The sequence below is a fragment of the Cyrtonyx montezumae genome, unplaced genomic scaffold, assembly GCF_038088225.1.
Source record: "Cyrtonyx montezumae isolate F1298 unplaced genomic scaffold, pur_monq_1.0 scaffold_18, whole genome shotgun sequence".
NCBI lineage: Eukaryota > Metazoa > Chordata > Aves > Galliformes > Odontophoridae > Cyrtonyx > Cyrtonyx montezumae.
In genome coordinates this window covers 16,288,098-16,303,522 of record NW_027071914.1, presented here as the reverse complement: position 1 = coordinate 16,303,522, position 15,425 = coordinate 16,288,098, and the positions used below count along the sequence as shown (strand labels likewise).

Below are 15,425 nucleotides of genomic sequence, written 5' to 3'. Positions count from 1 at the left end.
CACCCAAATTCCTACAAGCTGCACGTACAGACACTGGCAGTTTTTCCTAATCCAGCATTTGGAAAGAGGTAAAGATTTTTGTCTGATCTAAACTGGTCAGATTTCTTCCTGAAGAACTGAATTTATTTCAAACGTGCTTCAGCTTAAGATATCGTGTTGCATTTGTCAGCTAAGATGGACTGAAGATGTCTCCAATGCCACTTTGTCTTCTAAGCAGGCAGGGATGTTCTGGTCTGAGCAGACAGATGCATAGCTTGGGTCTGTTCCTCAGAACCAGGACAAACTATTTCCTCTTGTTTCACGTCCTGCTGTGCTTTGTTCTGTCAAGTGATCTGTTTTCAAGAATGTTTCTCCTGAGCTGTACTCCCAAAGGCCACTGAGTTCTTCACCCAGCAAAGCATTGGTAGGTGAAAGCTGGGGCTGCATTTACAGCATTTAAAATCTGTCTACAAAGCTGTGTACTTGGGTTGTATGCCTGTTATTTCTGCTGGAAACAGTAGAGCTCTGCATATTGAAAAGATCCTCGAGGCAGGGAAAAGCTTCAAATAAATAATTGCACGGCTTTGTAATTAGATGAGAGAAATTGGTTGTGATTTCCTGTTAGGGGGGATTGTTTTGGAGAACGAATTTTCTGTTCTTGCCAGAGGAGTTTGCTTTGATGTAGAACACAACCTTCTTCATGATGCTCTGTCAGCTTGGCTTACCTTTTTCACTGTGCTGTTTTGCTGAAGTTTTGGAAACTTCCTCTCAAAGCAGAGCCCTGCTTGCAGGTTTGCTGTGTAGGTCCTCTGCAGCTCTGGACAGTCTTGCAGGTGTCAGACATCCCTGTACTGAGCCTTAAAGAGGAAGGGCTTGAGTTTGTGTGGGTTTTTGATGGCTCAGTCAGTGCAGCCATCTTCATCCCAGGCCAGTGCATGCCACGTAGCTGTAGCACATACACAGTGTGTATTATTTTTGGCATCTCTTCACCAGAAGCTTCCCCTCATTCCAGCAAATCGTGCAGAGTTTCTCTGGCTGTATGTCGTTTAATGCTGTGCAAATGAATCATTTCAGAATTAAGTTGTTATGGAACCTTTCTGCAGGTTCAAGGGAAGTGAAAATGGTCCTCAGTGCCTTTCAGTAACTAACTCAGTCTGCACACCCAGCTCTCACCTTTCTCAGCAGTTCTGCTCAGCCAGTTCTGTACATAAGGAAAAACTGCTAATGTTCGTATAACTTCTCTGCATATTTATTGGTTTTCCAACTGTTTATGTTAATGTTCTTTGTTTTATGGTTTAATTTTATTCCCTATGCTGTACATATCAGTATTGTGTCCCTGCAGCATGTTCATACTGTGAAATAAAATCATTGATTCCTAGGTCTACCTCTCTGCCCACTTTTTCAAATAACTTTATCCATGTAGACTTTGTAAATCCATTGAGAGGCAGAAATGATGTCAGGAGGTGATGTAATGGAGCCCTTCCTGAGCAGCCTGAGGTGGGCTTGGGGTGCTGGGGGGTGTCCTGCTCCTCCCATGGGAGCTGCAGGCAGGGCAGCACGAGAGCAGCTTCAGCAAGGCTGCAGGAAAGGTCAGAACTGGGAGCTGTGCCCCATAAACTGCCCCCACTGTGCTGGGAGTAGGGGGGGTCTGAGCTGGAGCACTGCCCTGCCCTGCAGCCCTGCCCTGTGTGTGCACCCTGGGGTGCTGCTGAACTTCTCTCACTGTTCTCCTTCAGCTGCATCACGGTCCTGTTGCACTTTGGGTGGTGTGAAGTTGTTACCTGCAGTAATGGGAAATGCTCAGCTCTGTTTCCTTTGCGTTGTGTTTCTTCTGGAAGCTGGCTCAGCCCTCTCCTGCAGCAGGTAACAGGCTTCCTGTGGTCTGCTAACGCTGCAGCTTCCCTGAGTATTCTGACTCAGCTGATGCACAAACCAAACCCTTCAGTCCTGGGACTTTCCAAAGCACTCTCCTACGTGATGCCAAAGTTGCAAACTGATTGATAGTAACAGTCCCATAGGTATTTAGGTGTCTGGGGAGCACCTGACTGCTGCCACAGCTTGGAGCTGTCCCTTCCTTGCAGTGCTTTTGCTATGTTTGTTCTCTATTCTTTCAGCTCTAACCTCTGTACTCCTGGGGCAGAGCATAAAGTGAGAGGGGAATCCTCTGTGTACACTCAGCTCCTGACTGGCTCAACCCCCCTACTCCTTAACGGCCCTTCCCTCTTGCTTTCCAGCTTCAGCACACACTGCTGAGCTTATGCCATGTTCTTCTATGAAGTGTGGGCACTGCTTGTGCTCTGCCTTCTCCTGAGCTATTTCTGAGCACGAACTCAACTCCTTGCAGGGCCACTTTCATCGGAGCCCTCCCCTTGTGCCACTGTAGTCCTGACTCTGCTCACTGTTCACCACCAGCAGCAAACCCCCTCCCATCTCTTTTTAGGCTCTGGTTAGGAACTGTCACACGGAGTCAGCAAATTTATTCAAAAAAATATATATTAAAGAATCTTTATAAATAATCTTTAGAAACACAGTGTCAATATAATAATTAAAAAGAAGACAAATTCTCTTTCATTAGTTGTTGGAGCAATCTGTGCAGGTCCTCTAGGAACTTGGTCATTGAAGTGGTGTGTCCTGCTGCCACGGGACACGGTGCCTGCAATGGAAGTGTGATGTCAAGGTGTCTGCCCTGGTTTTCCTGCCTGGGTTTGGCAGCTGGAGAGGAGAACTGAGCAGTGCGTGAGTGCTGAGCAATGTGCCCAGAGCACGAGTCTTTGAGAAATGGAGTTGGTGGAGAGCAGCAGAACCCGGGTGTGCAGCAGGGCAGCACCTCTGTGCGGGGTGGGGACAGAGCCTTACCTTGAGGGAGGTGCTGTTGGCATTCACCAGCTGACACATGTTGAGGAAGAGGCCCTGCAGGTCCTTGTGGCAGTGCTGGCTCTCCCGAACCACCATGGAGGCTTTGCATAAGAGCTCACTTCCCTTGTTTGTCTGCAAGAAGATGCACGTGGCTGTTTAAGAGCCCGCTTGGTGCAGTTTATGGGTTAAAACAGCACAAATAATGCATTTCTACTCCAAGGGGCTCAGGGTGCACGCTGGCCCATCCCCTCTGTCCCCAGGTGTGCCTGGCTCGGCTCAGCTCAGCCAGGACAGCTCCGGGCTGGGGCTCATTGCTGCTGCAGCTCTGCAAATCCTCAGCACGGATGAGGGGAGTAGAAAAGCACCCTCAGTGCTGAGGAAATCACTCGGTTCCTTTCCCAGTAGATCGCTGCCCGCATCTGGAAGTAGGGTGGGTACATTGGAGCTGACCCTGCTCTCGTTTCTTCAGCTTTCTCCCCAAATGCCTCCAGGGAGCAGCTGTCCCGGGGCTGCAGCTGCTGGCTGCTCTCCTGCATCCTGCTCCCTTCTCCTCCTGCCCGGGGCTGCAGCTCTGCTCCCTGCTCTGTGCCTGCGGGCTGGGGGGGGCAGCAGCTTTCTGTGAAAACAGGAACTCTGGGGCCGGGCGCTCGACTTAGGCAGCAATTCTGAGAGCAGAAAGAGGCTTTATTATCTGCCATTGAATCTTCTGCTAGCTGAAGAGCCTTCCTCCGGATAAGGGGCTAAAGAGGGATAGCTCTCCTAACGGCACCTGAACCGCAGCGTGATCGGGGTGCGTGGGTGTCCGAGAGTGACACGGGGCTCCAAGGCAAAGGAAGAAGTTCCTCTCTTCCTTTCCGAAAACCCCACACAAACAAGCCCCGTGCTGCTGCAGCACATGCTCGGTGCTGCTCTCCCTGTGGCCCATGGGGCAGAACCCAGGGGGGATGGTGCCCCAGCGCCGTGGAACTGGAGTGCGCCCACATCGGGCTCCGTCCTCCCTCTCCCAGCCCTCGAGCTGGCTTTCCCCTTACCTCACTGCCTGCGAAGATATCCGTCACGTTCAGCTTGACACAGGAAGCCTTTAGAGAAACAGAAGAGAGGAGCAATTTAGGGAGATCGATGCCACTGTGAACGGCACCATGCAGGCGGACACGCGGACACATCTCAGTGCAGCTCGGCCCCCCTGGCCCAGTGCTGCTCTCCCACCTCTTTCTGCATGTTCTTTGCTATCTGGATGCCCTCCTTCAGCAGCAGTGAGGGCCGTGAGGGCAGCGTGCTCGCAGCCCCGGGGCCGCCCAGCAGCACCAGCAGCAGCAGCAGGATGGGCAGCGAGGAGCTCATGGCCTCTGGGATGCACCTGTCTGTGCTTTTCTGGGCGAAACATCTCAATTTATTGCTTTAAAAATTGCTGAAACGGAGGGAAAAACTGATTTTTTTTTCCCTTATCTGCACTTTCCAAAGTTGCTCACATCCATTTAGGAGAACAGGTCTTTTTGGTAAAAGTCAAGGTTTTCTTCTGATCTCGCATTACGTTTCAACGTAGGAAATTTCCACCGTTCAGATAACGGTGGTAGGAGGCAGATGGTGCAAAAAGAAAAGCCCGCGCAGCTTTTTGCTTCGCCGTTTCTCCGTATCCCAGGACTTTCTCTCCCTGCGAGGTTTGGGCACTGCACCGAGGACCACAGATGCGACCGCGCGCAGATAACGGAGCGTCGCTGCTTTTTTTTCCCTTCGTGTCCTCCGAGCTCCCACCGCTCGCCTCTCCCGTCATTTGAATATCTCCATATCATGCAAAGCACCGCCGATCCGCGTGCGGGTTGGTCTAGCTTGTTATCTCCACCTGCACGAGGAGAAACAGAAAGCACTGGGTCAGCGCGGGGCACTCCTGACCTGGGGGAGGAGGTGGAGCTGAGGGTCATCGAGTCACAGCGTGCCTTGGGTTGGAAGGGACCTCTGAAGGCCACCTGGGCCCACTCCCTGCAGTGAGCAGAGGCACAGCTCGGTGCTCAGACCCCCCCAGCCTGACCTGTGCTGTCTGACCCGTGCCCACCCCCCGCCGTCTCTCCGTGCAGCCTGTGCCAGTGCCTCTCCACCTTCAGCATAAGCAACTCCTTCCTTACACCCAGTCTAACTCTCCCTTCTTTTAGTCTGAAACCGTTCCCCCTCGTCCTATCCCAACCGTCTCTGCTCAGGAGCCTGTCCCCTCCTTTCCCACGGCCCCTTTGGGTCCTGACAGGCCACAGTGAGCTCTCCCCAGAGCCATCTCTTCCCCAGGCTGCACACACCCAGCTCTCTCAGGGGCCCCGTGACACCCACTGGGACGTGGGGACACGTGGCTCTGCCCTGATGGCACTGAGCTGGGGATGCCACGTCCCTCCCTGGCACAGCCCTGGGAGGTGACAGCACCGGTGTTGGTGGCATCACCGCAGGAAATAATGCTGAGAAATTAGCTGAGCTGGGAAACTTTGGAGTTTTGTAATAACTAATAGGTATTTTTCTAACTCAAATAGCAACTCCCCATCAGATGCTTGATAAGAGTCTGCGAGCGCTCCATTAAATTAGGAGTAACCAGACTAAAAGTTTGCTTGTCTAATTATGCCCTGGCTGAAAGCTCTGCCCGGGATCAGTTCCCTGCGGCCCCGATGGGCACACACAGAGCAGCTTCACACGGGGGGAAGGGGATGGGGTGGCACGGGGTGGGCATCCCCAGGCTGGCAGTGGCAGGCACGGTGTTATCTGCAGCGCTCACGGTGGAAAGCTCTGAAACTGGAGTTGATTAAAAGAAAACGCCAAATTAACAGAAAAACATAACCTTTGAGCTACTCGGGGTGAATCACTGTGGAAAATGGCATCAAGAGCAGTGGGCAAGGCACAGAGCAGGCCAGGTTCCTGAGCCCCTTCCCAAAGGTGGGATACAGCGGTGATGCTGGTGCTGCCCACGGTCATAGTGCAGTCTGATTGTGCCCTGCGGGACTGGGGGTCCTGGAGCCCAGTTGTGCTCCCAGGGAGCTCCCTAAGTCAGGCCCCACTGCTGCAGGACTTGGCTGCAGCCCTTCCCCATCCCACCCACCTGCCCTGCCCTCAGTGCTCTGGGGATCTGCCCCTTAGTAGCTGTAGGTGCATGACTGTGTTAATTGATGGCCAATTTGCACACCCCTATGTGTTGGTGCTCCTCCCTCCTCCTGCGCTGCTCTCATCCTGCAGGGATGGACCTGCTGCCATTCCTGTGGCTGGAAGCATCCCACACCTCGGGGGCAGCGGTGCCCAGGAGTGCCAGCACCCGCGTCCCCGTGGCCACGCAGGGTGGCATGGCCACCAGCTCCAAATCACGGAACTGGAGAAGTTGGGGAGGACCCGGAGGTCACCTCTCAGGTGTCAGTATCTCCAGAGAAGGAGAGTTCCCCCTCCCTCTGGGCTCTGCTCCGGGGCTCTGCCACCCTCACAGCATGGAAGTCCTTCCACATGTTATAGATGGATCTCTCTGGGCTCCAGTTTGTTCCCACTGCCCCTTGTTGTGTTGCTGGGTACCACCAAACCTGGCCCCATCCTCCTGAGCTCTGCCCTTCAGATACTGATCAGTGCTGGCCACATCCCCTCTTGGCTCTCTCTCCCCGAGGTGAGCAGCCCTGGAGCTCTCAGCCTGACCCCACCAGGAGCTGCTCCGGGCCCCCATCCCTGCAGCCCTCCTCAGGGCTCTCCCCAACCGTTCCCCATCTACCAGCAGCTGGGGAGCCCCGTGCAGTGTGCAGTGCTCCAGATGTGGCCCCCACAGGGTAGAAAGGAGATGGGAGGAGACCTTCAGACCCTCCCTCGCCTGCTGACCGTCCACTTGGTGATGCACCCCAGGGCCCCATTGGCCTTCTTGGCCACCAGGGCACACCTCTGGCTCATGGTCAACTGTTGGTCAACCATTCATCAGATGTTTGTTAACCTTTGATCAACCAGGACACCGTTGCCCTTCTTGGCCATGAGGGCACACCGCTGGCTCCTTGTTGGCCACCAGGACGCTCGGATCCTTCTCCACAGAGCTTGGCTTTCCCCTTTAACCTTTGACCCAAAGGAAGGGCTGTGGTTTATCCAAAACCAACCCCAGGGCTGCAGCGGACCCCCACTGCACATGTGCATCCATGATTGGACCCAAGCATCCCCAGCCCTGTGCTGACAGCACCCAGAGGGCAGCATGAGGCGGTGGGGCAGCGGCATAGAGTGAGATCCTGTGTCAGTGCTTTATTGAGCAACGTCCCTACAACATCAGTGCAAAGTCAAAAACGAACAGAATACTGACTTCCAAATACGGGATGATTTGAATATATTAACTCTGACATCATACAAATATTTTAAATACAGAGAAGGCGAATAAGTTATCCATCAGCATACATTCATCTGTTGTGGAAAGGCAATTAATCAGGCGCTAACGGCTCCCTGGGGATGAGGTAGCAGTATTTTAAATATGACTGTATTCCCCAGCACTACTATCATATAAGTTAAAAACAAAACATCTGAACGCTGCCTTTTCCCTTTTGTTGGGGCCTAAAGCACACATAAGCTGCTTCCCCCAGCCAGGACTTCTCGAATCCTCAGATTGTGCAGTATAAAAATAAGTTATTTAAATAAAACATAATAAATAATCTCTAGAAGTACGACGCCCATGAGCACCCACTGGATCCAGTTACCCTGCAGACTCTCCTAACCTTGCTATTAATAACTTAAAAGCGCACAGACGGTACAAAAGGCACCGAAAGTTGAAGCTCAGTGCCGGCCGTGCTCCTCCCGTGAGCACTGCAGCGGGGCCTCCGTGCAGCACGGTGCTTCAGCCCAGATCTTGATCTCGTTAGGATGAGAAGCCTCCCCTCATTAGAGGAACAGGAAGCAGATAATTTGGTTTTGGTTTTGTTTGTCTCTGCGTTGGGAGGTGAACGAGTTAAAGCGCTGTGTTGGTGGCTGCTTCGGGAATACCCAGCGCTGGGGACTGGGGACACGTGTCCCCGGTGTTCCCCTGCACATGGGACCCACTGCAGTGCCCAGCTGTGGGACAGAGAGCTTGGCCTCAGCCAGAGAGGTGCTGGGATGGGATGGGATGGGATGGGATGGGATGGGATGGGATGGGATGGGATGGGATGGGATGGGATGGGGAGGAAGGTGGGGATGGAGATGGAGATGATGGAGATGGGGTTGGGGACATTTCCCTTTGCCACAGGGGACAGCCAGGGCTGGGGTGCTCCCAGGCATTTAGGACTGAGTTGGGTTTGGGTTCAGAGCTGGGGAAGTGCATGCTGTGGAGAGCTCAGAACTGCAGAGCCAATCTGAGGAGCTGCCAGCTCGGGGGCCGCAGGGTGGAGGCAGTGGGGCCGGGCTTCAGTTTGCAGCTGTGGCTGAGATCCGTCGGTACAGAGCCTGGGTGAAGTTCCCCAGTGCCGGCAAGAAGTTCCGCAGGTAGATCTCATTGTCAGTGCTCAGCGAGCAGCTCTGGGGGAGGAGAAATGTAAACGTGAGTATGCAGCAGGGCTCAGCAGTTTGTAGTCAACGGAGCAGCAAAAGAAAGTGGTCTCATTGCATCTGCACCCCGGAGCTCACGGCCATGGGGAGAGGTAAGGAGTTGTCCTGGGGTGGGGGGGATGGGGACAAACACCCAGCTACACTCCTGCAAGCAGAGAAATGTGGAGGTGTGGCACCTGAGGACATGGGCGTGGTGAAGTCGGGCTGGGGTTGGACTTAATGATCATTTCTAACCCTAACGATTCTATGATTCATTCAGCATCTTCCCCCCCTCGTGGTGAACCATCCCGCAGTGTGGGTGGGGCTGCAGCCCCAGGGACGGCACCCGGAGACGGCTGCAGGGCTGCAGCGCTCAGGGCTGAGGATGCTGAAGCGGCAGGGGATGAAGGCACCGCCCTGCCCCGTGCTTACCTCCTTGCGGTGCAGGCTCTGCAGGTTGGTGATGAGGGGCTCGTAGTCCTTCTTGCAGTGGGTCACCTTGGCCAGCACCCTGGCAGCCTGGCACAGCAGCTCGTACTCTGACAGCTGTGAACACGAACGCAAATATCAGCACCACAGCTTCACTCCATGCTGCCCACCCGAGTGCCCGGGGCCACTGGGAGCTCTCCCAGGATACCCTAAACCCTCGGCTGCACTCTGCTATGCAAGCAGCAGTGGCACCCATGGGTGCTGGCCAACAGCCTGGCCCATTTGGTTGTAGGGCAGGGAGCTGCACCCAGCTGGGTGTGCTCACACCACTCGCACCCTGTGAGTACCAAACTGAGCTCCGTGTTCTGTGCACGGTGTCGGCAAGCACTCTGGTTATGGTTGTATCAATTAAAGACATCTTTTCCGCGTATCTCTATTTTTTTCTTTTACCTTCCGATCCGTGAAAACCACCTGTGCCACTCTGGTGTCATTGCAAGGGACCTGGGGAGGTGACACAAGCAAGAGCTGTCGTTAGCAGACTGCACCCCGTCGATGGCACCACCCACAGCCAGCAGCAGCAGCAGTGAGCGAGGAGCAGCTGTCAGAGCCCTGCCACCCACTGCCTGGGGACACGGTGCTCCCATCTCACTGCGTGGGGACATGGCATCAATGGGCCCTAGGTGCTGCCATTGTCACCAGGAGTGGGAAACGCAGCCCTGCTGCCACGTCCCTGCCACCAGCTGCCTACAGCCGCCCCGAGCAGCTCTCCCCGTGGGCTGCAGCATTCTGTGGCACTGAACACATCAGCTGCCCAGGCCCAGCTGAGCAGCGAGGAGAAGAGCTGCACCCTCCAGATGTCACCCCACGGGTGACATCAGACAGGGCCAGGGCCAACTGCTGGGAGCTCTCACTAAGCAGTGCCAAGGAATGGCCACAGGTGAGGAAAAGCCACGAGCTGTCTGCTCCTTACCTGCGCTCCTCTGCTGAACTGCTGGATGCTGTGGGTGATGTCTGACAGCTTCAGCGGGGACAAGGTTGTCAACAGCGATCTGGAGGCAACGAGCTCTGCCAGACAGAGGAGAGCAAGGGCAGCCTTCAGCGTGCGGCACATCCTGGCTCTGCCACCTGGCTCTCTCTCAGGGCTTCAGTGCTTCACTGCTGGCAGGACGTGATTTTATAGCCCGACCCGGCAGCATCATCCCATCCGATACCAAATATAGGTTCTTCCTGTGCTGCTCAGTGGGCAGCAGGGCCCTGCTCCCCAAAGAAGGGATTATGTAATGGTGACAGCAAAAGACTTTTTGCCCTTAACTGACTTTATCTTCTATTCCCCTACGGTGCAGATTTTAATCACCTTATTGATAGATTTGGAGATACCGAAATGGGAAGTGTAGAATTTCTGCTCGGCGCCGCGTGCTGTGCGTGGAACGCCATCAACGTGAGCGACATCCAAACGCCGCGGGGAGGAACAGGGCTGAGCAGTGGGCTCACGTCCCAGAGCTCTCCTCTTGTTCAGAGAAAAGACAAATAGTAGCACAGGAGGACCCACTGTGGATATGTGCAACTGGACACGCTGGCGGGCTCTCCCACCATGGGATTTGAGACAACCCCCGTGTGTGGTCCCTTGATTCTGGTGCTTTCCCCCCACACCACGCGCTAGGGAACTGGGCAGTGAAGGCCACTGCTTCTGTGGGCACCCCAACTGCTGGCACAGGGACCTTACTGCCACGTGTGTCCTCAAAGGTGACCCCAAGGATGAGTCCACCATCTCTGGTGGCAACAGGCACCACAGGATCACCGCAGTGCCTCGGAGATGGGGATGGTGGACGGCTGCAGATGGAGAGGGGCAGATGAACCAGGGCCGGGAAGAATTCACAGTGCTTGGCCATACAGGCAGCAGAACCCTGAGCTGAAGTAGCCCAAATCAGATTTGAAAGGAAAGAAAACCTCAAGGCTTTTATCAAGATGTTAAACATCTGCAAAGAAACAAAAAATTGCACTTGCATGTAAAGGAAGAGGCAGCGGAGGGAGTTTTGTGGCGTGTGGGTGTTGGGGTTTCAGCGAGGTCTGGCTCAGCTCTGCACCACGAACCCCGTCCTGCAGGGACAGCTCTGCAGTGCCCGGGGGGCCACGCTCTTGTGTCAAACATTTCCCTTTTCACAAGGTTGTGTTCATTGCTTCTTTGATGCTCACTACAGTCGAGGCACTGCGTGGTCCATCCCGGTGCTGAGCTCTCAAATGATTCCCGTCCCATTGCAGTGCCTTTCTCCTATATTGGACAGCCAGACACTGCAGTGACAGAGCAGGGCTGGAGTGCTCTGTCACTGTGAGAGCTTCAATCGCTGCTGTCCTGGCAGCAAACAGGAGGAGGACATCGTTCCCAGCCATTGAATTTCCCACAAAACAGGGAGCTGGGGCACAGCCACTGAGAGCACGGAGCTGGGGTGCATGCAGAGCTGTCTGTCTGTCTGTCTGTCCCAAACCCATTTCCTGCAGGAGAAGCTCTCAGCTCCCTTGAGCAGGTCCTCTGTGCAACACTAGGGCAGGAGCCAGCGTCCCAGCGGATGGGGTGGGCTGTCGGGGTCCGGGTGCCTCGTGGATATGGTGTCATGGGGCATGGATGCCCCTGCACCCACGAACCTGCGTGGGGAGCGTGTGTCACCCCACCCCAGGGCAGATAAAATCATTCCTTCAAATATTGATACGGTAATGTGAACTTGATGATGGGAAAGGCTGACGTACCAATTGGGCTCGTGTGGGTGGAGAATGATAGCTCGAAAGTGGAGTCTGGTTCTGAGAAATGGGACAGAGCTGGGGGTTGGTCCTGGGCTGGGGTGGGGGGGGTTGAGAAGGGAGCTCAGAGCTCTGGGAGTGGTGGTCCAACAGCAAAAGAGCATTCATGGAGCATCCTCAGCTGTGCTAGGCATTAACACGCAGCGATCACACAGTGCTAAAGGAAGTGTCTGTCTGGGCAGCACCCGGCGCTGGCAGTGCTCCCTCTGCCCGTCCCCAGGGCTGCAAACAGAGCAGGACCAGCTGAGCTGCATCTACTCATCAAGAGGGCTGTGCCCTGGGAGTGAACACATCCCAGCTGCCAGGGAGCTGCTGCCACCAGGGCAGTGTGGAAATGAGCCCAGGGCCAAGCAGGCCTTGGAAAACACGATCCTGAAATGGAAAGCATGCAAAATGCTGCTGCTGCCATTTGTTTCTAACTCAACAAGGTTGACTTAGGTTGAGCTGGATGGTGCTTATGCCTTCTCTTGCCCCATGAAGTGGAGAGGTGGGCAGTGACCACCACCTCTGGGTGGCACAATCGGACCTTTCACCATGGTGTCTCTGGATGGTGACAGCGGAGGCCAGCAGTGTGTCTGCATGCCCAATGTGACCCTCAGGGCAGCCCAAGCTTGACGCCTCGTGTCCTGCTTCTTTCTCCTTTGCAGCAGTGAAGCTGGGGCTGGAGGCCCACAGCATCCTGTGCAGAACTAGAGCACCTGAATGGCCGGACTGGGCAGTGCTGAGGGCACAGAGCGGTGCTGGTGGCAATGGATGGGCTCAAGGACCCAAAGGAAGGAGTTAGGCACTGCCAGAGGGTTAGCCTGATCCTTGGGAGAGAATCCTCCACTTGCTCCTGACTCTGGCAGTGTGATTTCAAGTGGGCTGTGTCCTTATGGTCAGAGCAACAGCCTCGTGCCATCTGCCCCAGTGCTGTGGGTGCTGGCCCAGGCTCAGGACGCAGCCAAACACATCCCTGGGTCACATCAGTGCTGGGATTGACTGGGTGCAGGAGATGATGTGAGGTTTCAGGAACCCTGTCCCGCCTGTGATATCGAGACCTCGATTTTGGACAGCATCTGTCACCATCATTTCACTTCCAGTGATGTTTCAAAGAAATCCCCGGAGCAGCCACAGCATTTCTCTGAGGCCATTTGCTCCTTAATTTTAGAAAATGGTGGAGAATTTGAATACAACATTTTATAACATGAAAAAAAAAAAGCCAAAAAAAAAAAAGCCAAAAGAAAAAAACCCAACCCAACCCGAATGTGGGTCACCGTATAACATGGAGCATCAGCACACGCCGTATCTCTTCCATCAGTGGCTGAGTTTATAAATGGAGGATTTCAGGCCGAGTGCTGGGGGAGGCTGCAGCTGCCCCACAGCTGGAAGGGATGGAGTGCTGCAGGCATCCAGCACAAACCAAGGATGGGTTTTGGAGCAGGATGCAGCCAGAGGAAGGAGACTTTGCAACATCCCAAAGGTGTAATCTTGCAGTGAGCAGAGTCAAGAAGTGCTGCCTCCTGGCAGGCTGCCGACGTGGTTAGTAAACAAACCGTCATACTGAAATAGATGAGAAGTGATATTTGCAGTGACATTTAGCTGCTAACAAAGCTATATGGTGACATTAAATTATTAAACTTTTGAGAGCATCATCTGTTTTCATGGGGTTGGTTTGTGGCATTTATTTGTAGACAACCACGTCTGTTTCGTGTTCTGGATCTTCAGGAGCATGAAATGCACCAAGCACTTTGAGTTTCCCCCAACACACAACTGCTGCACTGGTGCTGAAGGAAGTGTGGGGACTCTGGGGCGTCAGTTTTCCACTGCTAACATAAACTCCAACAGAACTAAGGCTGTTCAGGCTGGGATGGCTTTGAGGCCGTTTTTTTCCTGGTGAATGTGCTACCTTGGCATCTGAGTGCTGGTAACCAGAACTAAGCTCTGCTGGAGACACGTGACGCAGTACAGAGGCGGTGGTGGGGATGGGTGAGGTGATCCCAGCGGCCTTTCCCAGCCTCAATGACTCCATGATTCTGAGTACTCTCATTGGGTGCTGCATGACAGAGACCTCAATCCAGGGCTGATTCCCAGCCCCGAAAGCAAGCCCATGGTTATGGGAGCAGAACTCCCCCTTCCCCCAAACCACTACTGCTGCCCGGCAAGGCTCTGCACCCTTGTGCAGGCCGAGCTGCCAGCACCTGCCTGTGCCGACAGCGTGGGCATCCCGTGCTCCCGGAGCAGGGCTGCGTGCTGCCACGGCACAGCAGCTGCGCTGCTCTCGGATCCCATGGCTCTCCTAATCACTGTCAGCTCTCAGACAGCAGGTCAGATTATCAGATTCTTTCTACTTTTCCCCTTGGTGGCTCTGCCAGCGCGGGGCAGCGGGGCAGGAAGCGGTGCAGCAGGGATGCCCTCGCGGCGGGGCCGACTGCTTCCCCTTTCAGACGGAAGGTGTGAAAAGCATCACTGTGTTTTTTCGTCACTTTGAGCACTGACACCTCATATCAGAGCGGTTGGTTTCGGTTCACACCCCGTTTTCTGGATATATATATATACATATTTTTCTAAGTCCTGACCAAGCGTTTCATCTCTGAAACGCACCGTGTGCGTGCCGCCTGCAGCCGAGGATCAGAGCAGGGCTGGTGTAAGCACAAATGTGCACAGGGAAGGTTTGCAAACTGTGTCTGTAAGTTAGGGACCCAAGTGAAAAAAAAAACCAACACAGAGCACACCAAGGCAGGGGAATGCTTCTGAAGATAATTCTTCGTGAGCTGGGATGTATGCGTCATGCTAAGACGAGCAGGTAGAACAGGAAAATTTGTAAATTCAAAGTCATTGGGTTCTGTTGATTGTATCTTCAAGAAAATTCCCCTTCAGGAAGTAATGCTAGAGTCAGTGAAGCTTCTCAGTTAAAACTGCAAACGCAATGTATGTTAGCAGCATTTTCCTCTGCCTTCTTTCTTCCCCCACCCCAAGTTTGGTGTTATTGCCTTTCCAGGGGATTGCTGAGGGTGTAATTGATAGGAAGTCCCATTCATTTTTTATCTCCGAGTGGTTTCTGGAGCTCGGGGCACCTCGGCTCTTTGAACTCATATTTTCAGAAAATTCGTGTGGAAATAATCCTTAGCTCGAGTGCTCAGTTTCTGGCACTACTCTTTAGGGCAGCAGCTGCCCAGGCCGCTCAGCTCCACTCCCAGCAGTATGGAGATGTACAGGCAGATGCTGTGAGCTTTCGTGTACCGATTTCAGTACAGGTGTCACCCAGATAGTTCAGCAGATGATGCGAGTGCTGTCCCTTCTGTACCATGAGAGGCTCTGCGGGGACGTGAGCATCACAGCATCACAGCACAGCCCCCAGGGCCGGCGGGGCCGAGCACACCCATCCCTGCAGCGATGCCCTGGGGCAGCGAAGTGCCTCTGTCCGTGGTGCTTAACCCGCCCCTCCGCTTTTGGATAACGGGACAAAGGCGGCCCTGCCTCTAGGAGCAGGATGGAGGCGGCGTGCAACATCTCCAGGCTCATTCCTGCACTTTCCTAAGCACAACATGCTGCTGCAATTAGTTTACTCTCTGGCAGTGGTTTATAGATTCTTCCCTCTGAAACAGTGGTCATATAGGGTCAGTTAAGGCTCAGGCAACATTTGGCATCTGCGAGGAATTAAAGAACTCTAATTCCAGCCTTTGGTAGTGGACTTACCCACAATTCGATCTGGAAAAGATGCCCTCTTACTTGGTTACAGACATCACAACCCTCAGGGCACACGGCTTCAGGGACAGAAAGGTCTACAGCTGAGGGATCTCACTGAAAAGCTCTGTACTTAAGGTCAGGCCCAGCTGGCTCTTTGGCTGCGATGTTTGAGTGGTAGGTCCCCTTTGGCCATCAGGTGCTGCTGTACCAAGGGAGAGAGACTG

The 15,425-nt window shown here is 54.1% G+C and overlaps 1 protein-coding gene across 1 annotated transcript; it reads right to left on the bottom strand.

The window, feature by feature from the left end:
* Nucleotides 1-8,113: 8,113 nt before the first annotated feature.
* LOC136047715 (interleukin-4-like) lies at nt 8,114-9,850 on the bottom strand. Its single transcript, XM_065735011.1, has 4 exons — nt 9,710-9,850; nt 9,190-9,240; nt 8,743-8,856; nt 8,114-8,301 (listed from the first exon to the last, which is right to left on the bottom strand). Exons 1-4 carry the CDS (start codon nt 9,848-9,850, stop codon nt 8,191-8,193), a joined length of 417 nt encoding a protein of 138 aa, XP_065591083.1. The 3' UTR covers nt 8,114-8,190.
* Nucleotides 9,851-15,425: the final 5,575 nt, after the last annotated feature.

What these genes read in the sequence shown, in the direction of transcription:
- LOC136047715 (XM_065735011.1), bottom strand. Translation starts at nt 9,850, where the DNA reads ATGTGCCGCACGCTGAAGGCTGCCCTTGCTCTCCTCTGTCTGGCAGAG. An exon ending in AGTTCAGCAGAGGAGCGCAG is followed by an intron (nt 9,241 to 9,709) that starts GTAAGGAGCAGA and finishes TCACCTCCCCAG; the next exon opens with GTCCCTTGCAATGACACCAG. An exon ending in AGAGCCTGCACCGCAAGGAG is followed by an intron (nt 8,302 to 8,742) that starts GTAAGCACGGGG and finishes CTCCTCCCCCAG; the next exon opens with AGCTGCTCGCTGAGCACTGA.